This window comes from Rasamsonia byssochlamydoides (assembly GCF_041956645.1).
Source record: "Rasamsonia byssochlamydoides strain NRRL 3658 unplaced genomic scaffold VTN77scaffold_52, whole genome shotgun sequence".
Classification (NCBI taxonomy): Eukaryota; Fungi; Ascomycota; class Eurotiomycetes; order Eurotiales; family Trichocomaceae; genus Rasamsonia; species Rasamsonia byssochlamydoides.
Window position 1 is genome coordinate 137,430 of NW_027192435.1, and position 27,590 is coordinate 165,019.

General features: G+C 49.2%; 7 protein-coding genes across 7 annotated transcripts; 5 read left to right on the forward strand and 2 right to left on the reverse strand.

Moving 5' to 3' along the window:
* Positions 1-1,529: 1,529 nt before the first annotated feature.
* On the forward strand, positions 1,530-3,806 carry VTN77DRAFT_6798 (uncharacterized protein; the record flags this gene model as incomplete). Its single annotated transcript, XM_069423115.1, has 4 exons — positions 1,530-1,644; positions 1,708-1,724; positions 1,824-1,934; positions 1,995-3,806. 4 exons carry the CDS (start codon positions 1,530-1,532, stop codon positions 3,804-3,806), a joined length of 2,055 nt encoding a protein of 684 aa, XP_069275939.1.
* Positions 3,807-5,889: 2,083 nt separating this feature from the next.
* VTN77DRAFT_6799 (uncharacterized protein) lies at positions 5,890-7,442 on the reverse strand (the record flags this gene model as incomplete). The annotated part of the gene is made up of 3 exons (XM_069423116.1): positions 5,890-6,075; positions 6,153-6,854; positions 6,942-7,442. The coding sequence occupies 3 exons, from the start codon at positions 7,440-7,442 to the stop codon at positions 5,890-5,892; spliced, it is 1,389 nt and encodes a 462-aa protein (XP_069275940.1).
* Positions 7,443-8,107: 665 nt separating this feature from the next.
* On the forward strand, positions 8,108-10,429 carry VTN77DRAFT_6800 (uncharacterized protein; the record flags this gene model as incomplete). The annotated part of the gene is made up of 5 exons (XM_069423119.1): positions 8,108-8,296; positions 8,351-8,581; positions 8,635-8,834; positions 8,883-9,029; positions 9,082-10,429. The coding sequence occupies 5 exons, from the start codon at positions 8,108-8,110 to the stop codon at positions 10,427-10,429; spliced, it is 2,115 nt and encodes a 704-aa protein (XP_069275941.1).
* A 733-nt stretch (positions 10,430-11,162) lies between these two features.
* On the reverse strand, positions 11,163-14,181 carry VTN77DRAFT_6801 (uncharacterized protein; the record flags this gene model as incomplete). Its single annotated transcript, XM_069423120.1, has 11 exons — positions 11,163-11,950; positions 12,004-12,517; positions 12,980-13,094; positions 13,164-13,262; positions 13,318-13,353; positions 13,409-13,510; positions 13,564-13,665; positions 13,719-13,817; positions 13,869-13,940; positions 14,016-14,043; positions 14,106-14,181. 11 exons carry the CDS (start codon positions 14,179-14,181, stop codon positions 11,163-11,165), a joined length of 2,031 nt encoding a protein of 676 aa, XP_069275942.1.
* Positions 14,182-15,939: 1,758 nt separating this feature from the next.
* On the forward strand, positions 15,940-17,173 carry VTN77DRAFT_6802 (uncharacterized protein; the record flags this gene model as incomplete). The annotated part of the gene is made up of 6 exons (XM_069423121.1): positions 15,940-16,189; positions 16,248-16,489; positions 16,545-16,623; positions 16,680-16,770; positions 16,862-16,977; positions 17,049-17,173. 6 exons carry the CDS (start codon positions 15,940-15,942, stop codon positions 17,171-17,173), a joined length of 903 nt encoding a protein of 300 aa, XP_069275943.1.
* Positions 17,174-21,028: 3,855 nt separating this feature from the next.
* Positions 21,029-25,460, forward strand: VTN77DRAFT_6803 (uncharacterized protein; the record flags this gene model as incomplete). The annotated part of the gene is made up of 3 exons (XM_069423122.1): positions 21,029-21,340; positions 21,409-24,018; positions 24,099-25,460. The coding sequence occupies 3 exons, from the start codon at positions 21,029-21,031 to the stop codon at positions 25,458-25,460; spliced, it is 4,284 nt and encodes a 1,427-aa protein (XP_069275944.1).
* A 1,407-nt stretch (positions 25,461-26,867) lies between these two features.
* Positions 26,868-27,497, forward strand: VTN77DRAFT_6804 (uncharacterized protein; the record flags this gene model as incomplete). The annotated part of the gene is made up of 3 exons (XM_069423123.1): positions 26,868-26,967; positions 27,067-27,164; positions 27,234-27,497. The coding sequence occupies 3 exons, from the start codon at positions 26,868-26,870 to the stop codon at positions 27,495-27,497; spliced, it is 462 nt and encodes a 153-aa protein (XP_069275945.1).
* Between the last annotated feature and the right edge of the window lie 93 nt (positions 27,498-27,590).

Consider the following 27,590-nt stretch of genomic DNA (forward strand, 5'->3'; position numbering starts at 1 on the left):
CCCCCTTTGGGTGTGCCTTGCAATCCTTACCCCACAACATTCCTAGGGCATGGGATGCTTGTCTTTTTCTGCGAAAGTCATGTCCACATGGTTCGCAGTAAAGAAAAACCATCGAAAGAACAGATGGTTGCTTAGTCGAAGTAGGAGTGCAACAAGAAATAGGTGAGTAAAAGAGAGGTAAGGTTGTGGGAAGAGAAATTCGCGATAGTGGACAGAATTGAGTTGGGTTAAAATAATTCCTCCGATTCCGAACCGACCATCCAAGTCATGTGCTCGCTAAGCGACTACTAGCCTAAAAAACCGCCAAGCATTTCACCCTCTTTTGTTTTCTTTTTCCTTTTTTCTCTCCTCAATTCACACTTCATGAAAACCATGAACGCATAATCAACCTCCAGTTCCTGGTCCATAGGATGGTAGGTCATATTGGCGTACTAGAGTGAAAGCTACTCTTGTAGTAGTGCTGGGGCAAATCTTTGGCTCCTTCACCGTGCTGGGTTTTTTCTCGAGTGCCATGGTGCTGTGAGTCACCTGCTGCTCCGACATCTCATGTTTTCTTGCCAAGGTACTCTTTTAACACCCCATCTTGGGAGTGCCTAAAAACAACAACAACCAGTGCACTGTTCACCTAATAGTAGAAACATTGAACAGTGGCATGTGATAAAATTGGCATGATATAGTGTCTATTATAGCCAGGAGTACGGAGCAGAGGGTCGGTAGTTTGCTATTATTGTGCTATTGTGCTAAAATCTAGAAGCTGCGGGCCCCGTCGGGCCTTTGAAAACGTGGCTCGGAGCAGCACTTCGTGTGTCACTGGCGGATGATTGATCAATCATCCATCGCCGAAGGTTTAACGCAGGGTGACATTGTTATTATTATCAGACAAGCAGTGTTACAATGGTAGCGTATCCAGTAATGTCGAATCAACGAGATGCAGTGTAAATGCAATGTACTCCGTACCTTTTAAACTCAGGAGTAATAATAGAACTACTCCGTACTGAAGGCTGAGTCGACGTCAATATGACTTCTCCTTCCACATCATCGTAATTTTTATCTAGCTAGTAGAGCTGCTAGTTGCCCCTGAGTCCTCTCTCGCTCTCCACTGTCAATCAAGCCTTCCGGAGAGGGGAAAAACAGTGGAGTCTGGGCGCCGGAGCTAAGTTAGCCAAATAGTTCTCCCCCCGGAAGCATCGTCCACGCCAGAATCCTGGCTCTGCTCGAGAGAAAACAGTCACGCCTCCAATTCAAAGAGAGAAGAGCGTCGGTCTATCTCGTACCACTACCGGGTCCTCGGTGCCCAAGACGTCCCACTCTCCTTCTTTCCGCGATGCGGCTTCGATGAATCGTTATGCCTCTGGTTGTCTGGCTGCAAGCTCGTGTTCAATTTCGTCCCCCTCTCCCCCGATCCGGAAACCGGTTCCACGCCGTTTCCTAGTCGTTGCGTTGCGACTCCGACACACGAATTCTTCCACGTCGCTCGTGTCCTCTCTCCCTCACTCTTCCGACTCTGCGGATCGGGACGTTGAGAAGCGATGGTTTCTCTGCCAAACAAGCGCCAGCAGGCGCGGAATGAACGGGCGCTGCAAGAGCTGATCCGCACGGTACCGGGGAATGACCGCTGTGCCGATTGTCAGGCACGGAATCCAGGTGAGTGTGCTTCATCCATCGTCTGTCTAGCTGGCTGGATACTAACGTGAGATTTCTCTTCAGGATGGGCCAGCTGGAATGTAAGTCGAAGCTTGCGAAACGTCTCTACACGTCGACTTCATTACACTCAATCCTTTAAAGAAAATATACGATATACAGATGCTGATGGACGGTCTTAGTTGGGCGTCTTCCTCTGCATGCGGTGCGCGGCACTGCATCGGAAGATGGGTACGCACATTTCCAAGGTGAAATCCTTGAGCATGGATAGCTGGACCTCCGAACAGGTGGAGGTGAGTTGTTTTCTTGAATCAGGAGACTCCGCCTGCTGCATCTGCTGACATCGGACACAGAACATGAGGAAAAATGGGAATGTTGCTGTAAATAAGATATACAACCCGAGAAACGTCAAGCCACCGGTGCCTATCGACATCGACGAGGCAGATTCTGCAATGGAGAGGTTCATCCGGCAGAAGTACGAACACCGGGTCTTGGAGGATGGCAAGCCAAAGCCCCCCAGCAGGGACGACTCGAGCTATCATACCTACAAGTCGTCGGAGGACTCGCCGCCGCCTCTTCCTCCCAAGAGTGGCAGGAAATTTGGATTCGGTCTACGCTCTGTCTCCTCCACCTCCCATCTACCTCGGTCCTCCGAAAGAGCCTCCACTCCCACGTCTCCGTCCCACCGATCCGAGACATTCAGTGCTCGATCGCCACCAATTCCAATCAACAAACAGTCTCGAGTGTTCGGCGCCAGCATCGGGGAGGAGTTAAGCTCGTCGTTTGAATCGAAACTGGCGGTTTTAAGGGACATGGGTTTCCCCGATGACAAGCGGAACGCCACCATCCTCAAGGGCCTCAGCGGGAATTTGGAGAAAACAATTGAATCGTTGATTCGACTTGGGGAGGGAAGCAGTCCGGGCTCTAGAGCCCGGACTCCCGTCACGAAGCCGACCTCTCAACCTAGTCCCAGTGCCAATGCATCATCCACCAACCCTTTTGATCTGCTCGACGTGACGAACCCGACGCAGCAGAAGGCTCCGGTCAAGTCGTACAATCCTTTCGACGTACCAACCACCACCCAACCCTCTTCGTCACAGTCTCTAGAAGCGTCGTTTCAGAATCTCCAAGTTTCTCAACCTCTCTTCCCCCATTCTACCGGCGGTTATCCCAGTTCACAGGGTCCAGCTGTTTATCAACAACCGTTGACTCCGCCGGTTTTCCCATCTTCGCAAGCTCCGTTTGTGTCCTCTCCCCAGCCGCTGAATGGCAACTACAATCCGTTTTTCCAATCTACCATTCCGGCACAGACCACTGGTGGAAATCCATATTCCTCTCAGACTCGGAGTCTCTCATCGACGAATCCTTTCTTTGGCCATGCTTCTACTCAAGCCCAGTTTGCGCCATCGACGTCTGCCTCTGCCTTCCCAGGACAAAGTCAGCCAGGACTAAGTCAGCAAAGGCAATATACCGACCCGATGCCATCCTTTTCTTCATCTGTCTTCTCTCAACCGCAACAGCAGCAATACAGCTCACCCCAAACTTCATCCAACCCATTTGAATCGATGACAGCTACTACCAACCCATCGATGACCTTCCAACAGCCTCAAGCACAACCCCAATCGTTTTTCCCGTCGCAGTCGAATGTTCAGATTCAAGTTCAGCAGCCTCAGACCACTCGGATTGATAAGAACAGTATCCTGGCGTTGTACAACCTCCCCCAGCAGCAGCCTTCGTCTTCCACAACGGAACAGACGCAGCAGATGCAGCGGATGCAACAGCCATCAGAGCAGTCGCAGTTTTCAACGGGTCCGAGCCCAGCTCCATCGCTGTTGACCAATTCGTTAGGATCTACGCCGCAGACCCAATCGCCGTTCAACATGTCTACTCCCCAACATAGTGCCACAATGCCAGAATCTCTTGGATCGCCCACTGCGGCAACACGAAACCCTTTCTTCAATTCTACGACGCAGTTTAGTGGGCAGTCTCCGGGCTCCGCAGCTCCGTCTGGCCTCGGAATTGGCCTCGGACCAAAATCCCCGCAAATCAACAATATGGCTCCAAGGGGTCATATGAGCCAAGGCAGCGTTGACATCAACGGACTGCAGAATGGTCGTCATAGTCCTGATGCCTTTGCCAGTTTGAGCGCACGATACGCTCAGTGATTTTGTGCAGTGGGGTGCTTTTTGAAATGTCGTGCCGACGCCACGAAAAACGAGGCATACATACATAGGTACATACTATGGACATAGGACAGGTATCTGTGGGAACTAGCAGTTTACGTTACGGAGTCAGGTCAGGTCAGGTCAGGTAGTTTGGTCCTTGCTTGCTTGCTTACTTACTTCCTTGCATAACTGGATCGGCGTTCTGCAGGTTTTCTCTGTCTGTTTTTGTCTCTTTTTGACTATGAAGCAGAGGTCTGCATGGTTCGTTTGACCGGCAGCTGCAAAGGAAAAGAAAAGGAAAGAAAAGGGGGGAAAGAATGATGTACAGAGTGGAATAAAGGAAAAGTACATACCCAGGGGCAAAAAAGATATGCATGCGATGCGATGTTGATACGGTTGAGGCATGGTTCGTTGTGTTGGACTAACGATAACAATCAATCTGATAATCAATACCCATACCCATTTTTGAATCAATTCGTCCGTCAACAAACGGACGATCTTTTTTCTTCTTCTTTTTTTTCATTTCAGAGATATACATATTTTTTTCTTCCTTTTTTTTCTCTCTTCATTTCTCTCTCTCTTTTTTGTGTGTGTGTGTGTGTGTTTTAATATTGTTTTATTATAATTGTTGGGTTTTTTTCTCCCCTTTCCTTTCTTTCTTTCTTACTTTCTTATCATGTACTTGTATGTTTGTATGTACAGTACTTTTAATTGATTAAAATTAAATTCTCCATTATTGGTGACTATTACTCATTCAAGTTATTAACACCAGTGAGTCAGTGAGAATATAATTAATATTGGGGCTGCTGCCATACCCGAACGGACAAAGGTGTAATAATAAAGTAACAAATCAAATGATAATAATAATAATTATTATTAGTCCGTATACTTGTGCAGTCAGTCATCTGTCATGGAGCTTTTTTCTTTGGCTTGCAGAAAGCAAGCAACAAGGTTAGACCTGGAGAAGAATCTCGCAGCTCGCCTCTTCATTCATTCATTCATTAGAGTTTGAATTTGAATCTAGGCAATAAGATATCCCAGCAGAGGCATCGAGGGCGGGAAAAAAGAAAGAAAAGAATGAATGAGAGGGAGAGGACTCTCGATAAAATCAGAGTACAATCAATCAAGCAAGCAAGCAATCAAATACAGAAGGTCGATAGAACATCTGGCAGTCTATATATATAGTAGGACCTTATAGATTTGCTAGTCCTACCAAGATGTCTCTTATCTCTTGTGATATAATATTAATTAATTCCTTCCATATTCCTTTCCATACACACACCTCCAACCTTACGCTCAAGAGGCTTGAAATCTAGGATGAATCTGGTATTTATTATTTACTTGTGGTCCAGTGACTTGACTTGGACCGAGTTTATCCGAGGCCCGGGAGAAGAACATATGCATGTCAGGTGATTATTATTTGCTCCGCCATCAACGGTTCAACCCAATACTCCGTGCACGGAGTACTACTGTATTAGGCAACAGTCAGGTACATTAGGTACCTACCTAGGTAGGTAACGGGTTGTTCCTGATTGTACGAAAGTGACTAAAGCAGATGCCAGCCAAGCCACAGTACATGAAGCCTCGAGAATTAATATTACTGCCATTGGTTTTCAGACCTTGTCATGACAAGTCCAAATGTCGTTTTCGGACTAGCGCATGGCATCATCAAATATTACTTAAATTTACACAAGCCATTTTGCACCTAATATAATATGCTGTACTATGCGGGATTTTCTTCATTTTTATTTACTAAAGGGAGGGGTATCTCAGTAATTACGGTACCCCTCGTTGACGACTCTCATGCAAGAACGGATGCATGCGCGGTTTTACGACGAATCCGCTCCCAGTAGGTACTCGCGGCACTAGAAAGCCTTGCGCGCAGCTTCCCAGGCACTTCCTACGCGGCACGTATAATTCCCCCCACCCTCGCCCTTTCTTTCTCTCCATCTCCCTTTTCTTCAATTTCACTGTTCTTGTCTCATTTCCCTCGTTCTGCCTCGCCTCGCCTGCACCCAATAATACGGGCATGCGAGTGGGCACGGCTCTGGCGGAGCCGTCTGTGTGATGCCAAGCATCCAGCTTATGCCTCAACACCAATCTTGACTTTCTTCTCTGGAGGGGGGATGATCTTATCCTCCTTCTCACCGGCAAGACTGGGAAGCTCGGTGAGGGCCTCCTCGATGATTCTCAGGGCGGTCTTAATCTCCTGCTCTGTGATGACCAGCGGCGGTGCCAGGCGAATGATGTTCTGATGAGTGGGCTTGGCCTGTATACAGTCAGCCTTATTCGTCGCCCTGCAGGAGGAAGAGGAGTGTGCAAGCTTGACTGAAGTAAATGACTCACCAGCAAACCCTTGTTTTTCATTAACAAGCAGAGATCCCAGGCAGTATGTCCGCCCGTCTTACTCTCATCGATTACGATCGCATTCAGCAAGCCCTTTCCACGGACCGTCTGAATGATTGGGTTCTTGATCGCCTGCAATCCCTCGCGGAAGATGCGGCCAAGCTTCTCGGCCCGTTCCACCATGTTCTCGTCCCGGATGATCTCCAGGGCCCGAATGGCGACAGCTGAGCCGAGAGGGTTTCCTCCATACGTCGAGCCGTGTGTACCAGGCTCGATAGTAAGCATGACGTCCTTCCGACCCAGCACGCAGGACACGGGATACATGCCTCCAGAAATCGCCTTGCCCAGGAGGACCAGGTCGGGCTTGATCCCGCTCCATTCGTGACACAGGAGCTTCCCGGTTCGGGCGATTCCGGTTTGAATTTCATCACAGATCAGCAGGGCGTTGTATTGGTCACAAAGCGCACGAGCCTCCTGCAGGTAATCGTCATCTGGCACGATGATACCGGCCTCGCCTTGAATGGGCTCCACCAGGAACGCAGCCAGGTTCGAGCCCGCCTTTTCGAAGGCCAACCGCAAGGCCGCCTTGTCATTATACGTGATGGGCTTGTCGGTACCAGGAATTCTGGATCCGATGTTCGGTAGGTACGGGCCATAGTTGTCTCGAGATTCAGGGTCCGAAGACATGGAGATCGCGGCAAACTAGAAAGGAAACTCGGAATCAGTCATGATCGCAGTACAATACGGAGATCACCTTTTGTCTCCGTCTCCCTCTCTGTGCTCTCTCACCGTGCGACCATGGAAATTGCCCTCCGCGCTTAGCACAATGGCTTGGTTTTCGGGAATGCCCTTGACTTTGTAACCCCACTTTCTGGCGATCTTGACGGCCGTCTCGACGGCTTCCGCACCCGTGTTCATGGGCAGCACCATCTCGAATCCAAAGAATTTGGTGACGAATTCGGCGAACTTGGGGAAGACATCGTTGTAGAATGCGCGAGAGCTCAGAGTCAGCCTGGACGCCTGGTCGACGAGGGCCTTCACCAGCTCGGGATGGCAGTGTCCCTGGTTGACGGCAGAATAGGCGGAGAGAAAGTCGAGATAGTGACGGCCCTCCGGATCCCAGACGGAGGCGCCGGAGGCGCGGGCAAAGACTATCGGGAGGGGATGGTAGTTGTGTGCAGCGTATTCATGCTCGGCGGCAATGGCAGCCTCCGTCGACGCAGCATGATACTTGGACGACTGGGCACCGGCTTTGCTAACGGGTTCCGTCGAAACTGCACTGGGGGCCATGGCTGCGACTGTAAATGGAAGGGATGAGGTTGTAGACGTTGGAAAATGGGATCGTAGGTCAGAGAAAGTGTCGTGGAGGGGTATTCAGGCAGGTGACGTCGGAGAGAAAAGAGGAGGAGGAGACGGATTCTCAGACGAAAACGAGGCCTTTGTGCAGGGCATGACGGGCGTGGGAGAGCGATTCCGGTGGAAGGCGAAAAGCGGTTGACGATTCCACGGCAGGAGTGTTGAGCTAGACCTCTAAGTGCAGGTGTATCCGCCCTGGAGTCCGCCGAGAAATACCTGCGCCGCCATTCGCTGCTGATCCTTCTCCGGCGCCGCCCATGGGCACCGCGTCCGGCGGAATCTGTGCATACATCAGGATCGGTTGAATACTGTCTTGAATACTATAATACTCCAAAGCAAGATTGATTTCTAGTGCCTAGTATTTTATTTATTGCAAGGATTCTCTCGAAGAAATCGATTTCCCCTCGATGATGGGGAATCAGTCGTATAATATCGCATTAATAATTTCCTCCAGCGTCTTCGTAAAGAGACTTTTGGCGTCTGCAGGCGGCGGTGGGGTCGCTTTCCGCTGCCAGCCTTCCCCGGCGTCCACGTGCCGCTTGCAACCGCCAGGGTCAACAGCTTACCATCGGAGCTCCAGATGAGGACGGCCGCTGACCATGGCGACGGCTTCATCAGAGCTGTCCCTCTCGTCCAGGGAGGCGAATGTCCTGCTCTTTCTCGTCGCGTTCCGCATCCTCAACGCCCTCTGCGTCCGCACCTTCTTCCAGCCCGATGAATTCTTCCAGTCGCTGGAGCCGGCATGGCAGGTTGCCTTCGGCGAGGACAGCGGCGCGTGGATAACATGGGTGAGTCTGGGATCATCTCACGGAACTTTGGGAGCTAATTAGAGGGACGCGAAGGAATGGAAACACCAACTACGGTCATCAATCCATCCTCTCCTTTTTGCTGCGATTTACTATGTTGCGGGCTCGATCGCGTGGCTTCTGCGCCTTTCCCCGCTGGCTGTCGCCGATCTCCTCATCGCGGCCCCGAAGACGACGCAGGCCGTCATTGCCGCGATTGGAGACTACTATACATGGAAGTTGGCTGGCAGAGTGTACGGATCAGATAGCCATGGCGCGTGGGCAACTGTACGTGGTGAAGAGACGCGACTAGCGAGACTTCCGGTTCTAACAAGCTGTAGCTCGCTTTGACTGTCCTGAGCCCCTGGCAGTGGTTCTGTTCCACGAGAACCCTGTCCAATTGCTTGGAAACTACACTGACGGTGGTTGCTCTCTATTATTGGCCCTGGGAATGGTTTCTTGGCAAGGAGGATAATGATGAGAAAAACGCATCCCAAGCACCAAGCGTAAACGAAAGTCATAAGACTGGGGGACTTGCAAGGTATGATTGGGTTAGTGACTCTCAACGATCCTTCCTAACACGTCACAGTTTGCGCAAGTGTCTTCTCTTTGCAGCGCTGGCATGCGTCCTGCGCCCAACAAACGTCCTTATCTGGATGTGCCTGGCAAGCTGTGCTCTGCTCAAAGCCCCTAGGTCAACGAGCTGGATCCTTCTGAGGGAAGCAGTCGGATGCGGGTGAGTCTCGAGAGCGAGTTGAGATTTCATTGACTTACTCTACGTTCCCTAGTTCCGCCGTGCTTGGCCTGTCGATACTGGTCGACCGCTTCTATTATGGCACGTGGACCTTTCCACCTCTCAAATTCCTCTACTTCAACATCGTGCAGTCCCTTGCGGTTTTTTACGGGAGGAACGATTGGCACTATTACCTGTCCCAGGGCTTGCCGCTCCTTCTGACGACTGCTCTCCCGTTTACCATCCTCGGTCTGTATCGGGCCGTGGTATCTTGCGAACAGCTATCGATCAAGCGCCAGTTCGCCTTTGTCTGCCTGTTCATGCCGTTTGTGCTCTCTCTTATTGCCCATAAAGAAGTCCGCTTCATATACCCTCTGCTGCCTGCTTTGCATGTCCTGACCTCGGATCCCCTTGTATCGTTCTTCCTTCCTGCCGTCTCCAACTCGTCAGGAGCCTACGTACCGCGCAGATTGATTCTCCTTTTTCTTCTGCTTGTGAATATTTTCGTTGCATACTACACTACGATTTCCCATGCATCTGGACCGCTGAGTGTCCTGTCATATCTCCGAGAGCGACACCAAGTCCATCATGAACCCCCGCATATCCTTCAGTCCCCATCTCCATTACTGGGTCCTAATGAGGCAGCTTCTAAGAACATGACGGTGGGGTTTCTCATGCCTTGCCACAGCACGCCATGGCGCTCTCATCTGGTCTTTCCGTCCATCCACGCGTGGGCTTTGTCTTGTGAGCCACCAGTTGGGTTTAACGAGAGTCAGAAAGCCGCGTATCTCGACGAAGCGGACCAGTTTTATGCAGACCCCGGAAACTTTCTCCGCCACAACATGGTTGGTGGCTTGAGGCATATCCCCCGCAAGTCATCTTACCTCTCACCCACCCGGTCTCAGTCCGTTTATCGGACTCAGCATGGCAGCCTCCAGCATGAATGGCCAGACTATCTCGTCTTCTTCGCTCAGCTCGAGCCGACATTGAACAGCCTTCTCCGTGGCAGCTCCTATGCCGAGTGCTGGCGGACGTGGAACACGGCATGGCACGACGACTGGCGCCGGCGAGGCGACATCGTGGTCTGGTGTCTCGATCCGGTGGAGCAGCAGAGTTGGCGTAATCTGCAGAGAAGAAGAGCTATAGAGAAACGAGATCGGCAATTCGATCGGATTATCACGACGATCCAAAAGCAGGCCACCGCTCGGGGGCTGTGGGGGAGAAAGCAATCCTCTTGGCGGTGGTGGTGGTCGTCGCCAAGATCGTCGTTCTCATGGCAATGGCCATGGACCAAGTCGAGAAAGAATTATCGAATCTTACCGGACGTTCATCTTCCGTCTTTATGGCCATTTTCCAAGAAAGCGAAGAAGGCATCAGATGATGAGCGGGAACTGTGGTCCTGATTGATTCGTTCACATCCTGAAATTTGCTTGCACAGAATCGTGTATATATCTACTAATATCGACGATTTAATAATATTTCTTCATCAGCCATAGTCAGCTAAGACAAAGCAGGAACCCCTTAGTAAGTAATTATCTGTCGCAGCAATATACCTACCTACCTAGGTAGGTGGAATTCTTCCCCTCAAGAAACAGGTACCTAAATTTAACTAAAATTAACATTAATGGCATGGTACCAGGAGAAAAAGAAAGAAAGATCAGCTGAATATAGACGAATAGAACTAACTAGGAGAATCAATACGTCTCAAGTGGGCTACAATCTACGTCTGTCACAGCTTTTTCTTTTTTGGGAAAAAGGTACATGTATCATGTCTAAGCCCTATGGTCGGTAGATAGCCTTGGTTTCGAAAGATCTGACAGCATTTAGTGATATGATAATATAAGATCCTAATTAATATAATATGGTCCTAATCTGCTTTTTCTACCTTTCTAATTACCCTTCCTGTACTCTCACTTATCATACTATTGGGATCTGAAGTTTTGTCTAGATAGATTAGAGGAGTTATATCATTCCTAAGTACTATTTCTGCTTTTTAGTAATCATCTTATCTATCTCCGTCTACAACCTTTGCTGTTCTGTATATCCCAATTCCACAACCCTAATGCTAATGAAGCCTAATACTTATATTACGGTTAGGGTATGGTTCTATACTGAGTTAGCTACAAGTCTAACTGGCTATGCATTAGACGATGGCTGCTCAGCACACTCAGTTTCAACCTGCTGGGCCGTAGGACTGCGTCTGATTCTGATTCTAGTCAGGCTTCGACCGTCAAGCAACAGCTGGCTCCATTTTGCTGCGGCGATGAAAAGCGCCCCAGCAATGGTCACAGTCCCGCCCCAGATCTGCGCCGCCGTGAAACTGCCATTCTGGCTTTGGATCAAGGCCCCTGCCGTCGGCGGACCGGCCAGCGATGCAAATGCCAGCACGGAACAGACCATGCCGAACCGCGTGCCCATCTTGCTCAGATCAGTCGTCAGCGACGCCAGTCCGCCGACGAAAATCCCTTGCGTGGCGCCGGTCGCCAGGCCGTAGATGACCGCCCAGACGTACATTCCTGCCACAGAGCGGATGGCCATCCACACATACAGCATGGCGCCCAGAGCCGTCGAACTGACGACGAGCGTAGGGAGGGCGCCAAAGTAGCGGTCGGCGGCGAGCCCGAGGAGAGGGCGTACAGGGATGCCAACGGCGCTGATGACGATGAGGAGGTTCACGGCCGAGATGTCGGACAGCCCGATGATGGAGGTTGCGTAGGTGTTGACGTAGAAGAAGCAGAAGTAGAGGGCCCAGAAGATGAGGAACATGCCCACCGTGAAGAGCGAGTAGGCTGGCTCGAGGAAGGCGGGCCATTCGACGAGAGGGCCCGACTTGCGGGGAGGCAGCCGCGGACGCAGAAGAAGGTTGATGATGATGGCGAATGCTAGGGCGATGTAGCCTTGGACCTGGACTGCCCGCCGGAAGCCTGATCGTGAGACGGTCAGCGATCTTTCAGTTAGCTGACAGTCGCGTTCGTACCAACTTGAGGCTGCAGGTGCTGCACGACGAGGGGGAAAATAATGCTCCCCGTTCCGCTCCCCGAGGCGGCCATGCCCAGCGCCATGGCCTTGTTCTTTGCGAAATACGTGCCAATGACCGCGACAGCAGGCATATACAGCACACCCATGCCGATGCCGGTGCACAACCCCTGCGCCAGAAAGATCTGCCAGTATCTCGTCGCGAGGCTGGTCATGAAGGTGCCCAGCACGAGCATCACGGAGCCCAGCAGCGCCGTGTGCTGCGCATAGCCGGCATCCGCAGAGCGCCCTGAGAAGGTGCCCACAAAGAAGGTCAGGAAGATCTGGATGGAGCCGATCCACGAGACCTGCGACGGCGGCAGCTTCAGCGTCGTGGTGTAGTACAGCTGGTACACGCCGAACGAGGCAGAATAGCCCCACGTCAGGGCGTTGATGAGGTGCCCGGCCAGGATCTGCAGCCATGCGCGATGGCCGCCATCTGGCGGGGGAGAATTCGCTTCATGAGGCAGTGAGGCCTGTGGATGGCGGGAGAATGCCATTCAACTAGAAGGTGTTTCACGTGTGCTCTACGGTAATGTTGCTGATGGGATTCTTTCCTTCGAAGAAGTCTTCTTGACGGAGTAAATTGAAACAGAATGCAACCGATTGTTGAGAAGCAAGCCGACAGCTGACATTAATATTGTTGGATAAGGCCGGCTTTAAATAGAACTATTTTAGCGTCCCAGCGACGTCCTGTACGTTTTATTCCATAATAAGCCTTATCTTATCATCGCGACGTTACATTCGAGAGCAGTAAGCAGTACTAAGCCATATTATATACGGCCATAACGATGAGAACAGGAGATGTCCTTTGTTCTTACACTAATCATTCCTATTGCCGCATTCAGGTTAAGGATAGTCCAGCGCAATCAAAGCAAAACGAACAAATTCAATCATTCAATCCCTGCATTGCTCACTTCCCATTGACCTATCATTACCTGCCCCTGGTCCATATCCTCCAGCTCCTTGCGCATTGTGGCTAGACGGAGTGGCCATGCAATGCTCAGATGGTGTTCTCTTGTCGTGAGCATCATGGCCCATCTGTTACTTTGTCTAGTCGTAGAATCTGTATAGGATCAGCAAGTCAGACGCTGCATGGAAAAGGAGAGATATTGCACGTACTTGGCGGCATCCTGGTCCCTACGATCGTAGAACTTGGCAGCATCCTGATCTCTGCGATCGTAGAACTTCGCAGCGTCCTGGTCTCTGCGGTCATAGAATCTGTACAATATCAGTACACTGAATTGCATTGGAGAGTAGGATATAGTGCACATACTTTGCGGCATCCTGGTCGGCAGAGCGGTCGTAGAACCTGCACAGTATCAGTACATCTGAATTGCATTGGGAGGAGGAGATATTGGACATACTTCGCAGCGTCCTGGTCTCTGCGGTCGTAGAACTTGGCAGCGTCCTGATCTCTACGATCATAGAATTTCGCAGCGTCCTGGTCGGCGGAACGGTCGTAGAACCTACAAAATATCAGAATTGCATTGGAGAGTAGGAAATATTGCACTGCACATACTTGGCAGCGTCCTGGTCTCTACGGTCGTAGAATTTCGCAGCATCCTGGTCCCTACGATCGTAGAACTTTGCGGCATCCTGATCCGCAGAGCGGTCGTAGAACCTGGAGAATATTAGAATTGCATTGGAGAGGAGGAAATATTGCACTGCACATACTTTGCGGCGTCCTGGTCCCTACGGTCATAGAACTTCGCCGCATCCTGATCTCTACGATCGTAGAACTTCGCTGCGTCCTGGTCCCTGCGGTCGTAGTACCTATGAGATGTTAGCACGTCTCCTGCCAAAGAAGGAGCAAGCTGGACGTACTTTGCCGCGTCCTCGTCGGCGGCAGCAGCTCTCAAAAATTCAACAGCTGCGTTTTCACTCCGATCGTAGAACCTATCCAGATGTACGTCCGTCTTGTCAAAGGAATGGCGGGAACAGAACGGAACGGAAAAAGAGATTGCAACTTACTTGGCGGCATCCTGATCGCGGGCCTCGACTGCAGAGCTCATCAGCGTCCGTCCTCTTTCTCTTGGAAACTTTGAACATGGCATTACATACTGGACTGGGTCTCAATTGGTGCTGCAAGAGCAGTCAGAAGGAAAGGGACCAACAGGGCAATGTTCTTGAATTGCATGATGACGATAATTGTGAGTAAGATTGGGAATTGATCAGACAACTAAGCAGGAATTGATTAGGTGATTGAGCATACGAGTGAAACAGATAGGCCTTGAAACAGCCTCCTTCCCCTTCAGTCTCGCGGGATGCTGTCCCCTTATATGCTTTTGCAGACAAGCGATTTTCATCAATTTGCAAGAAATTCCCAAGTAAATCGCTGACTCTAAATGACCAACCAGAAACGACCTCGATGCACTCAAGCTCGAAGTACTAGTGACCTTTGTGAGGGGGTCACAAGATCGCCAGATGGATCCTCAATGTCGTGATGCTTATCACTTTGAGAGGGGTGCATGACAGCGCAATAATCGTGGGAAATCATAATGCAGATGGCCAGTAGGATGGCTCGGAGGTTGTCTTGGGGACGCTGCATGGCGAGCAGAACGGAAGTCTGCTTCCTCGCACGGTAGACAGCTCGTGAAGAAGATCTGCAGGTGTGAAGAATCGTATCTAGAGGATGCAGGAATCCCCGTTCTGGTAACCTGAAGTCTGCCCCTGCCCCTTCCCCCAACTAAGAGTCGTGGTGTCAAATCGACTCAGGACATAACATTGACACGGGAAGTTCTTCATCCAAGAACCTGTCACCTGTCAACCAGAAAAAAGATCAAACAGCTAGAGGGTAGTTGTCATGGCATCTCTTTCTGGCTGAGCGGAAGATTCTGACAGAGCCATCGTCCAACTCTTTCCACCATAACGACAGGGTAAAGCAAGCAACACAAAGAAAGAAAAGGCCAAGAGAAAGTTTGCACATGATGGCTGCATTGACTGAAAGATTGGCCGGAACGAGTTGGAACAGGGGTTGCTCCTTAAGGAGTCCTTTTTGTTCAAGGATACAAATGTCCTCAAGGCGGGAGAATACGAGCCATCTCTCGACACGTCAGAGAAGAGGAGGATAAAATCATGCTTTCAAGAATCTCAGTCTTTCTCAAAAAGGTAAATACATAAGGCGGAGCTGATAATGCCATGCAAGTGATCTGCAGGAGTGGTAGATGCAAGTCGACCTGAGGGGTGGTCATTCTGGTTGAGAGTGTGCGTAGTTCATATATTGAGTGTTGATAAAGAACGTGTTGGAGGGTTAGATATATGATTGATTGGTACGATAAGCTCAGGTCTAAAAAGTCGAATATGTCGAACATGTCAAATATAGTAGGTGTTGACGGATGCAGCGTTCCGACGGGCCGGCCCGAACGGGCCATCCGGTGGAACCCCGCTTCCCCGCAAAGCTGGTCAGCCATGCTCATGCATGATGTCAGCTTTAATCAGGTGCATTGCATACGGAGTATGCAATAAGATTACCAATCTGCCAAGGAGATGGAATGGAGGGTGCCGTATGCAGTAGCTACTATCGCTCCCCCATATCTGAATATCTATGCATCCATCATATATGCTAACAAACAGCCAATCGCTAGCTTGAACTCGTGATTCTGCAAGCTTGATAATGTATTTTCTCGCAGATTATGAACTGTCTAGGCCACGATCAACATCTGCATGGTGATTAGGCCCCCAGGATTCCTTATCATCAAGACATTTTGCGGAGGAGAATTATAAATGTGCGTGAGGGGTCTGACCTTGGAAGGGAGGAGGTTCAGCTGGTAGATGATGATCTGACTTATATCACTCGTTAGTCTTGTCTTGTCTTGTCTTGTCTTCAAAACCAGCATTCCCTCCTCACCCACTTGTTTTGTTGCCCATTCTCCCTATGTTTGGTGGCATATCAACCATGTCTACGTCAAAAGAGTATGAAGAGGTCTCTCGATCTTCGACAAGCGATGCAGCACCCCTTCTCGATGAAGGAAGCGATCAAGGCCATGTCTACCCAAGACGAAAGAACAAGCTTCGGCGTACGCTTGCCAAAATGCTCCGGCCCGTCCTCGTTCACAGCTTCATTCTTTTGACTTATGTTTCTTTGATTTCCTTTGGTTTCCACAGATGGATGGAAGGGAAGGACTGCCACGAGCGCTTAGTCTATTGTAGGTACATACATACATTACTTTCTGTCCAGACAGTCTGCTAAAGAATGTCATGCAGCACCCGCAAGAGAGGCCGTCGTCTACGAGAAGGTAGACTACAACGGTGGTCTCTACAAAGAGAACATTTACAAAGGCCCTCCATCTCCGGAAGGTGACCGGGCATGGAGTAAACTGGTCGAACCCACAAACATTCGGGTCGACAAGCACACCCTCAAAATGATCAACCGGACTGCACTCGAGCTGAGTGATCACTCCGGATATCATGGCGGGCTTAGTGTCCATCATCACTTACACTGCTTGGTTTGTATACCGTCTCCTCCATCTACATTTCAGTATCATCTAACAATGTGGATAGAAATATATCCGCCAAGCGTTACATCCAGAGTACTACCATAAGGAACTTACCATCGATCCTGACCTGATGGAGCACGTCTGTAAGTTATCATTGAGATCTTCATGCACTGTGCCTTTCTTTTCTGACAGAAACCAGATCACTGCATCGATGACATCCGTCAAGCGTTGATGTGCAACCCAGACATCACTATCTATACTCATGTTTGGATTCCTGGTTATCGAAAGCCGTAAGTATATACATATATATATATGTATATGTATATGTATATGTATATATATTTAAAAAAGAGTAGCAACTCCTGCTAACGCTTGCCAAAGATGGCCAAACTTTGACGTCGAACACGAATGCGTCAACTGGGAGAAGCTGAACGGCTGGGCCATTGAGCACTCCTTCGACATGTTTCAACCAAACCTGTTGATTCATCCAGAACTAGGTATGTATGCACTATTGGTGCTGGACTTTCCGAACTTTCAAATGAGATTAGATCCTAACTGGGTAAACCAGGTCTGTCCTTCCCCGTCATCGATGGGGAAATTCAGTTGTCGGCGCTCAGTAACAAGACCGTATTTGTGCATCCGGACCAGGATCTGCATGATCATTCGGCGCATTCGCTTCATGATCATCCGTAGACTGGGCCGGTTGAATTGCTGGCTATCAAGGAGGGGAGGGATGAGGCTGCACTCAGGGGTCCCTTACATCTACATTTCTAGAAGAACAAGCTTGAATATCGACTCTAATGACGATGGTTCTTAAAAAGGTTTCGTTTACTTGAGAGTGCAGCAGCTCGAATGGATCAATGCTCATGTCCTTTCATCACCTCTCTGATGCCTCTTTTAGGGATCTATCATCCGCAATTCTGAGATTCAAGGACAATTATATTTCCATCGCAGATACGTTAAGCTTTGGAGAATTGCAGAAACATCTTGCCGTTGCGCGCCACTCTGTGACTGACCTCTCTCTACAGTACTCGTAAACATGAATGTCGAGGGAAGGTGTAGTATTGATCGATAAGGCTGCCCGTGCACAAAGCATCGGCGAGGAATAATTGAATAGCTGAACTGATCGTTTCATCCATGAGAAAGACATCATAAACGAGACTAAAATGAGACAACTACCTAATAAAGATTTCGAGTCTGCCAAACACGGCAGGGAGAAAGGATGGAGTTTAGAATCTCTAGATCATTGTCGTCAGGAAGAAATATGTACTGTATGTATGTACATACATAGAGGCTACGGGACTTGCCTAAGCCCTAACCCTATTTGCGTCCACGAGATAACGTCTGTACTACCTATGTGTACATTACTTCCTATTGGCATCAGTTCTAATTACCATATCTTCAAATGAGTTTGACTGTTGGTAGAGACCGCTGAAGATAAAGCTAGGCAAGATAGGAGATCATACTGCCTATGGATAGCTGCTGTTTGGGAAGCAAATTTGTATGCCAGATACAGATCATCTCAGACTATATATATCAGAGGATGTGACAGCAGCGTCGAAGGAGAGAAGGGGCGCAATCTTCGCTGTCCTCCTCTATGATCAGGAGACGAGTGATGGCCTCGAAGGGGGAGGGTAGTCCTCAAGTACACCCCTTTTTAAGTCTTAAGGACATAGATTGATGAATCCTGGACTTTGTGGTGTGCAGTAGAATACTCGGATATAGTAGGGCAAGAAAGTAAGCATACTAAGATATCAGATTCCCACTGCCAATTAACACCCCTGTCCAGCAATATGTTTCGGATCATCAACGCAATGATGAGAGCAAATCCAGCCAGACACGTTATATAGATCAAGATTGCTCCTAGTTAGAGAATCGGCGAGCACGTGGCTGCAAATCCATTGCAAATATTATCAGGTTTGAATGCCTCCATATGTGCATGTAGGTAGGCTGTAAGGAAGTCTTGCTTGTCAATATGATTAATACTGACCTGCATACTATTCTTAACTAACCAGCCATATGAGCACTTAAGGACTATAAAATAGCCAACATCAAGAGGCCATAAGAGATATAATAAGTGTGCAGGCATATACACAGGGATAATATCATTCTAAGTGCAGTAGTGGTTGAATTGAGGTATAGTATAAGATAACTGCCATGGCTATCAAGGACTAGCATCCGATATCTGCCCTTTATATGAGATTTTATATATGGATCGAATATTTTCTGAAGCCATTCTAGTCCAATTTCATCTATAGTCTAGCCACTTTTGCTTATAGTAATCCTCCAGTTATGTGGTAAGTTATCTTCAAACTAGGATGTGAGATGCACCTTCCCCTTAAAGATAATAACAGGTAGTAGAGCCCATCCAGATAAGTTAATGGCTTCAATTGCAGTTACCCACTCACAATTCCCTGGCTATAAAAGAACAGGTTTACCTATATACTCTGATTGTATCACTACTTTTATAGTTGCAATAATACCCATTGCAAAGCCTGTCTCATCAAAATTATAGATATCTTTATCAAGAATGCCGTACTGCATTTTTATCTTAAGAAAGGTATCGAACCAGCCGCATATAACCTTTAGATCCTCGCATTTTGCATGCTTATAGTTATATTTCCATATATATTTTGTCTTTAAGTTAAGATTATGATTTAGGAAGCTGCTGACCCAATTTTTACCAACTGGTAAAAGAGTAGTCTGTTCACCTTATTTAGAAATCAATATATTAGCCATAGCTTCTATAGAAGAAGGTCTTAGAGCTGCTCCATATTTGTCCATAGATATTATCCATTGCTTCAATGAATCCTCCTCAGTAGCAGTCAATCTGTAGCAATTTGCATATTGAGTCACTCAATCAGGGACTCCACGAAGCCGTCATTGGAGAGTAGTAAGAGGGACATCAAATGCATGCGCTGCTCTGCACACTGTCTTGATTTGACCCTTTTTTTAATGTGTTTATTGCAAGAAGGACCCTGCCTTCCTGATTTGAGGCTTTTTCCGGCATGTTTTTTTGACAAAATTTTGGTAAAAAAGTGGGTTGTTGAGTAGCAGGTTGATGAAAAAGTTGAAGGGGGTTCGGAAGGTGAACCACTAGGCCGGGAATTACGTTAGTTAGTAACTACTCCGTACTCCGTATGGAGTACACAGCACGCCAGCTGACGCACTTTAATTAATAATTTGGCGAAAAGAAAACTGATGCCAGATGGTATCATGGTCCAGATCAGATGGATGGTCCGTGCTCTGTCGGCGTCGGGCGTCGGAAATTGGAATATCCGCTATCAATCTCAGGATCTGGCAGCTGGGGAGGCTACCAGGCAGTACGTATCTAGACTTAGCAAAGGCGGTCAAGGCATCTGCACGGAGTAAAAACGTGCCGGATAAAACGGCACATAGGCTTTTCAGACTTCACCTTGGATTCGAAACGTGACGATCGCATCTCTCTGCATTCTAGACTGGCACGGAGGGTAATCTTTCTTTTCTTTTATTTGAAAAAAAAAAAGACGTCGTGATGATATTACTGAGTCCTATTGGCAGACTACTGCACCAATAAAAAATAAATAAAATATACAAAATCAACAATAATAATCAGTAATTGGCAAGGTTACTGCGGTCGGGAATAATTCCATTGTTTACCCGCGGAGGATTATTCGACCAAGGGTGAGCTGAGCCATCGTCAATAATTCGTCATAAAATCAATCATCGGTATTTAAATGATAAACTTCAGTTCTGCACTGAGTCAGAGCCAGCAACGTGACAGGCCATCATGTTTGTAGTTGACTGGGTAAGGGCGTGTTCAAAAGAATCAGCGTCCAATAAAAAGCTTGTCGATTTCTTTTGCCTAACATCGATAATCCACATGGCGTACTCTGTACCACGTCGTACGTAAACCGGGTGCCTAGAAAGCTTAGTGACCTGTTTACTGCAGACAATGCCTTTTTTTAAGTAAAATGTGCACGATTAATTCATTGGTCAGTTTACATGACTTTTACCTGTCGGAGGTTATGCTCATCCCACCTCCGAGGATAGTTTTTCTTTTTCTTCATTTCTAGAATCGTGCACTTCGATAGGTCCAGAGAGTGATTACTAATTGCTAATTCCCTACAACGAACGAGGAAGGTGCGTCTGGGATGAAACGGATGAGGTAGCAGTGATCTAGGTTCCTTCCAATCAAATGCCATCGGAATTCGCTTGCCCACCACGCCCCGGTTCCGTTCTTCTTCCCCACATTGGAGCTTGGTGAAGCATGCAGCCCAGGTCTTTCTATCATGGCCGTCCTGGCCGTCCTATCGGAATGTCGGATCTCCCCAAACCGGACCTAACTGTCATTGCCTAAGTCCGATCCTGATGATTCAGGTAGTTGTTGAGCGGAACTAGACTGGCCCTGAATCCTGAAGGGTTTATAGTCAGGCCGCGCTGCCTCCCACTGAGGCTCTTATCTTTTCGCCGTGATGTCTCCCTCTTCACCAGATCTGTGGTGCAAGCATCCGCCGCCCTCGAAAGAGCAACTGCAGTGGCCCAGACCGCCTTCTGAGTCGGTTGGATATGGCCGCTGCATCCCAGGCGCCAGTTGCCGCTGTGGCAGAATCGAACAATGCAGGGATCCTGGAAGAGAAGTCGCCCGAGGATAAACTAGAGACGTCGTCGACCTTGTCGAGCTCAGGCTCGGAGGACCATCATGATGACGCCGCCGCGAAACCAAATGGACGGAGAACCAAGTCCAAATGGTACCGCAAGTTGAATCCCCTTCGACTTCAGAAGATCCCTCCGGTCCCCAAAGAGAGAGCCATTTCTCGCGAATATGGGGCCAACTTCTTCAGTATCATCACCTTTCAATGGATGGCCCCTTTGATGCATGTAAGCAGCCAGCAGCCCTCTGCATTGTAGTACAGATCTGGGTCCGGAAACTGACATATTTCCCATAGACCGGTTATCTACGTCCACTGGAGCTGCAAGACATATGGAAGGTCAATCCAGACCGGTCGGTCGAGGTGCTGAGGGCAAAGCTCGATGCGTCGTTTCAGCGACGCCTGGATCGTGGGGACTCCTACCCGCTCCTGTTTGCCCTCTACGACACCTTTAAAGTGGAATTCTGGATCGGTGGCATCTGCCAGCTCTTCAGTTCTCTTTTCCAGGTCTTTTCGCCGTACATGACTCGTTATCTGATCGCCTTCGCCACAAGTGCTTATGTAGCCCAACACACCAACCAGCCAGGGCCTCGCATCGGCGATGGGATCGGCTATGCCGTCGGCATTACTTGCATGCAAATCCTTCAGAGCTTAGGCACCAATCAGTTTATCTACCGTGGATTTATCGTCGGGGCTCAGGCCAGGGCAGTTCTCATCAATTTGATCTTTGACAAGGCCATGAAACTGTCCGGCCGCGCCAAAGCTGGCGGGAAGGCGATTGAAGAGTTTCAGGGTGCGAAAGATTCCTCAGGCAAAGGTCCCAAGGTGACGGCGGACGTTGCCAAGGGTGTTGCGGGGGATGGTCGAGGCTGGAGCAATGGGAGGATCATCACGTTGATGAGCGTCGACGCGGACCGGATCAACACCGCCATGGGAATGTTTCATCTGCTGTGGACGGCACCTATCAGTATCATCGTCACCCTGATCGTCCTGTGTATAAACATCGGCTACAGCGCCCTGTCGGGTTACGCATTGTTGGTGCTCGGTATGCCGGGTCTGACTTATGCCATCCGGACTCTCATCAAAAGAAGAAGGAAAATCAACAAGCTCACCGATCAGCGGGTGTCTCTGACCCAGGAGATCCTGCAGTCGGTCAGGTTCGTGAAATTCTTTGGCTGGGAAAGCAGCTTCCTGGAGCGTCTCAAGGATATCCGCAGACGTGAAATTGGCTCGATCCAGGTGCTGCTGGCGATCCGCAATGCCATTCAGTGCGTGTCCATGTCGCTTCCGACTTTTGCATCGATGCTTGCCTTCATCACGTATTCTCTCTCCAAACACACCCTCACTCCTGCCCCGATTTTCTCCTCGCTGGCGCTGTTCAACTCTCTCCGGATGCCATTGAACCAGCTGCCGCTGGTCCTGGGTCAGGTTACCGATGCGTGGACCGCGATCAATCGGATTCAAGAGTTTTTGCTTGCAGAGGAGCAGAAGGAGGATATCAAATGGGACGAGTCTATGGAGAACGCCATCGAGGTGGAACACGCGTCCTTTACCTGGGAGCGAACGCCCACCAACGAAAATGAAGCGAAAAATAAGCAGCCGAAGGCACTGACCGAGAAGAACCAGCAGAAGAACCAGGATGACAGTTCGAGCGTCGACACCGCTGTCGAGCCTTTCAAACTGACCGACCTCACCTTCTCCATCAAACGAAAGGAACTCGTGGCCGTGATCGGAACGGTAGGATCTGGCAAGACGTCTCTTCTCTCGGCCCTGGCCGGGGATATGCGACTGACCGGGGGTGAGGTCCGGCTCGGTGCCTCTAGAGCTTACTGCCCTCAGTACGCATGGATCCAAAACGCCACCGTCAAGGATAACATCTTGTTTGGCAAAGAATACAATGAGGAATGGTATAATCAAGTCGTTGACGCCTGTGCGCTGCGGCCCGACTTTGACGTGTTCCCGGCAGGCGATCGAACGGAGATTGGGGAGCGTGGCATCACGGTGTCGGGCGGCCAGAAGCAGCGTCTTAATATTGCTCGAGCCATTTATTTTGATGCTGATATCGTCTTGATGGATGATCCCCTATCCGCGGTAGACGCGCATGTTGGTCGCCATATCATGGACAACGCCATCTGTGGACTTCTGAAAGATAAGTGCCGAATCTTAGCCACCCATCAACTTCACGTGCTTAGCCGCTGTGATCGGATCATCTTGATGGAAGATGGCCGCATTAATGCTGTTGACACCTTTGACAACCTGATGCGCAACAACCAGGTCTTCCAGAGATTGATGTCCACCACGTCCCAAGAAAAGGGCAAGGAGGAGAACGAAGATCCCGAGAAGGCGGATGAAATCGAGGAAGATGAAGCAGGAAAGCCGTCCAAGAAGGCCAAATCTGCGAAACAAGCCGCACTGATGCAGCAGGAGGAGAGAGCCGTGGACTCGGTGGGCTGGGATGTGTGGAAGGCATACATATCGGCATCTGGAAGCTTTTTCAACCTTTTCATCGTCCTCGCCGCGATTATCCTGACGAACGGAGCCAATATCGTGACCAGCCTGTGGCTGTCGTACTGGACTTCGAACAAGTTTCCACTCTCGGAGGGCCAGTACATTGGCATCTATGCGGGGCTGGGTGCTTCGCAGGCGGTGCTCATATATACCTTCTCGACAATCCTGTCAACGTCTGGAACCAACGCCAGTCGAACTATGCTGCAACGCGCGATGACTCGGGTGCTCAGGGCGCCAATGTCTTTTTTTGATACGACGCCGTTGGGACGGATTACGAACCGATTCTCGAAGGATATCCATGTCATGGACAACGAGCTCACCGACGCGATGCGTATTTATGCTCTCACCATCACGATGATCATATCAGTGATAGTGCTGATCATTGTGTTCTACCATTACGTAAGTGTCTTTTTGTTTCCTTCCTTCTTTTCTTTTTTTCTTTTTTTTTTTGATCTTACTTCTGACGGTCTGACCTGTAGTTTGCCATCGCGCTTGGCCCCTTGTTCATTCTCTTCCTTATCGCCGCAAACTATTACAGAGCCTCTGCTCGAGACATGAAACGATACGAAGCCGTGTTGAGATCCCACGTCTTTGCTCGCTTCGGTGAAGCCATCTCGGGCGTCGCCTGTATCCGGGCCTATGGACTGCAGAAACAGTTCAGTCGCAGCATTTGTGAGGCGATTGACAATATGGACAGTGCCTACTTCCTCACGTTCTCCAATCAGCGTTGGCTGAGTGTTCGGCTTGATGCCGTTGGATACATTATGGTGTTTGTGACTGGTATTCTTGTGGTGACATCGCGATTCGATGTGTCGCCCAGTATCTCTGGTCTTGTGCTTTCCTATATTCTGGCCATCGTGCAGATGCTGCAATTCACAATTCGTCAGCTGGCTGAAGTGGAGAATAACATGAACGCTACTGAACGAGTTCATTATTACGGAACGCAGCTAGAGGAGGAGGCGCCATTGCACCTTGGCAAGGTGGAACCCAATTGGCCGCAGGAAGGCCGAATTGAATTTACTGATGTGCAGATGCGTTACCGTGCTGGTCTCCCTCTTGTCCTTCGGGGACTCAACATGGATATTCGTGGTGGGGAACGCATCGGCATCGTAGGACGGACCGGCGCGGGCAAGTCGAGCATCATGTCTGCACTGTTCCGCATTACGGAGCTTTCTGGAGGCAGTATCAAGATCGACGGTGTTGACATTGCCACGGTTGGTCTTCACGACCTCCGTTCGCGCCTGGCCATCATCCCACAGGATCCGACCCTGTTCCGAGGGACTGTTCGTTCGAACTTGGATCCATTCAATGAGCATACCGATTTGGAATTGTGGGACGCGTTGAGGAAAGCTGATCTGGTCGGGCAAGAGCCGGGTGAGGAGGATGCAGACGCAGGAGACACCAAGACAGCCGCGGGCGGTGAAAAGTCCCAGCAGAGCGCGACACGCATTCAACTGGACACTCCCGTGGAGGAGGAAGGCCTCAATTTCTCTCTGGGACAGCGCCAGCTCATGGCTCTTGCTCGTGCGCTGGTGCGTGACTCGCGGATCATCGTGTGTGATGAAGCTACGTCGTCCGTGGACTTCGAAACGGATCGGAAGATCCAGCGGACGATGGCGACCGGATTCAAGGGCAAGACGGTGCTCTGTATTGCGCACCGACTGCGCACGATCATCACGTACGACCGGATCTGTGTGATGGACCAGGGACAGATTGCGGAGATGGACACGCCGTTGAACCTGTGGGAGAAGGGGGGAATCTTCCGGGGGATGTGCGACCGTAGTGGGATCAAGAGGGAGGATTTTCTAGTGGACGAGATGAGCGAGATGAGCGATGCTTGACGAGCGGTATTTCGGAGCTAATGATCTACGATTGATGCATTTGGTGATATACAACCTATATAGATTTGATTCTACCGGGACAGTAGCACCTGTGGATAAAAGCTTCTACAGTCTAGTCATAGTCATAATATAATGCAATTCAAATTTGCCTTGCGAGTCTAAATTCAGTAGGTGTTACAATCAATACGGGCGTACAAAGATTCCGGTTGTACGAGTATACTGTCCTAGAAGAAAGGGCTCTGTGTTATTTTTTTTACTTGGTGTCAGTCTTATTTATTAATAATTAGTCCCGTATGAAGAAGACATGAGTATTCTCGGGGTCGGCTTTCTTAGTTTCTTTCTTCCTTTATTTGTCCTACGGTCCTACCTGTTGGGGGCGGGCTGGATGGAGGACATCCATACCTGATATACGAACATACATACATACCTAGGTATATCTATCTATACTTTCCCCATCACAGAGCTAGCTATATCTACAGCATAATCCCATGAAAATAGCTAATAATAACAATAGAATAATATTAATTAATTAATTGACTGATTTCCCAAAAATCAAGCAATTAGTAATCGATCAACCGGTGAAAAAAAGGTGTGAGAAGGAGGAGGAGGAGGAAGAAGAGCTTGCATTGCAAGCAAGGGCACGGTGCAGTGCAGCGCGGCGCAGCAGATAGATAGATGGCCATACGGAGTAAATAACTCCATAAAGTAACACTTATCCTCACAGTACTCCGTACATTAGGTACAGGACAATTTTTAGTTTTTAGTTTTTAGCTTTTAGCTTTTTTTTTGAGCTTTCTTCTCAGCTGAGGTCGACACTCTGTCCGACTTGACAACAAGCCAATTACAACCCCGGCCCCCGGTTATCTTTCCTTCCTGCTTGTTGTTGACGACTTCAGGTTGTTGCGTTGTGTAACTATTACTCCGTAGTGTTGTTGTTAATGTTCAGCCGCACCAACCAACAGACACCGTTTTTTTGATTTGACTACGCCGTGGAATAAGGTCTTTACAAGGTAGAGTACTACAACTACTGCGCATGCATGCATGCATGCATACGGATTATTAAACGAATTTAGGTTAGTTTCATTTAAAAGTTGTTGGGGCCGAATACGATTTCTCTTGTGTTTGCGTTTAATTTAAAGCTTACCTGCCTACTTGCCTGCTGCATATTGCTCTTGTGATCAATCTTATTTTTTATTATTATCTTTCGTGCTTAATTGAACCTCTGTGAATAGGTATTAGCCAAGAAAGACCCGAATTCCCTGTTTGGGCAATACATCATATACCGTCTATTCCTTATCTTATCCCTTGATTCGTTAGTGTAACGTCTTTACGAACGACGATCGACGATTATCACGATTATTATCGACGACAACGGCAACAACGACAGCAGCAGCAGCAGCAGCAGCAATGGAGCAACAAGCTTACCCAGCCGCATATCATCAGCACCGTCGACTGGGAAATAGATGGACCCACTCCTTCTGGGGCTGTTGCACGCCTGTAGATACCTGTATGGAATAGAATTCTCATACCCACGCAGTCATCTATTTTCTTTCTTTTTTTGTCTTTTCAGTCAATACTTAATAGTCTATTGCTGACTAGACAACAGGTCTCTGCGGCTGGTGCTGTCCCTGCTGTCTCTTCGGCAAAACCCAAGCTCGACTGGACGATCCCAGTCTGCAGGGGTTCAGCTATTGTAATGGGAATGTAGGTATCCCTCAAGACAAAAAGGAAATTCCCTTCTTGGATTTTTTTTCTGACTGACGTCTTTCCCAGTGCTGCCTCTTCGCAACCCTCTCCCTCTGCGGCATCCAGTGGATCCTCCAGACCATTCGACACGGCGACATGCGCGACCGGTTCGGCATCGACGAGGGGAACTGTTGTACGGATTGCATGGGGGCATTCTGCTGTCCTTGCTGCGGGCTTGTGCAGCAGGAGAAGGAGGCGACGGCCAGGTTGGGGGATGGACGGGGGCAGGTGGTGGTGCCAATGCAGGGATATCAGCCTCCGGTGGGGATGATGTATCGGACGGGTTCTTGATAGCGGGTATTGGAATGTGGACGCTGCCTTGCCCTGAGGATTTTCTTATCTCAAGGGTTTGATGATTGAATGAACGTATGGGTTGATGGATGG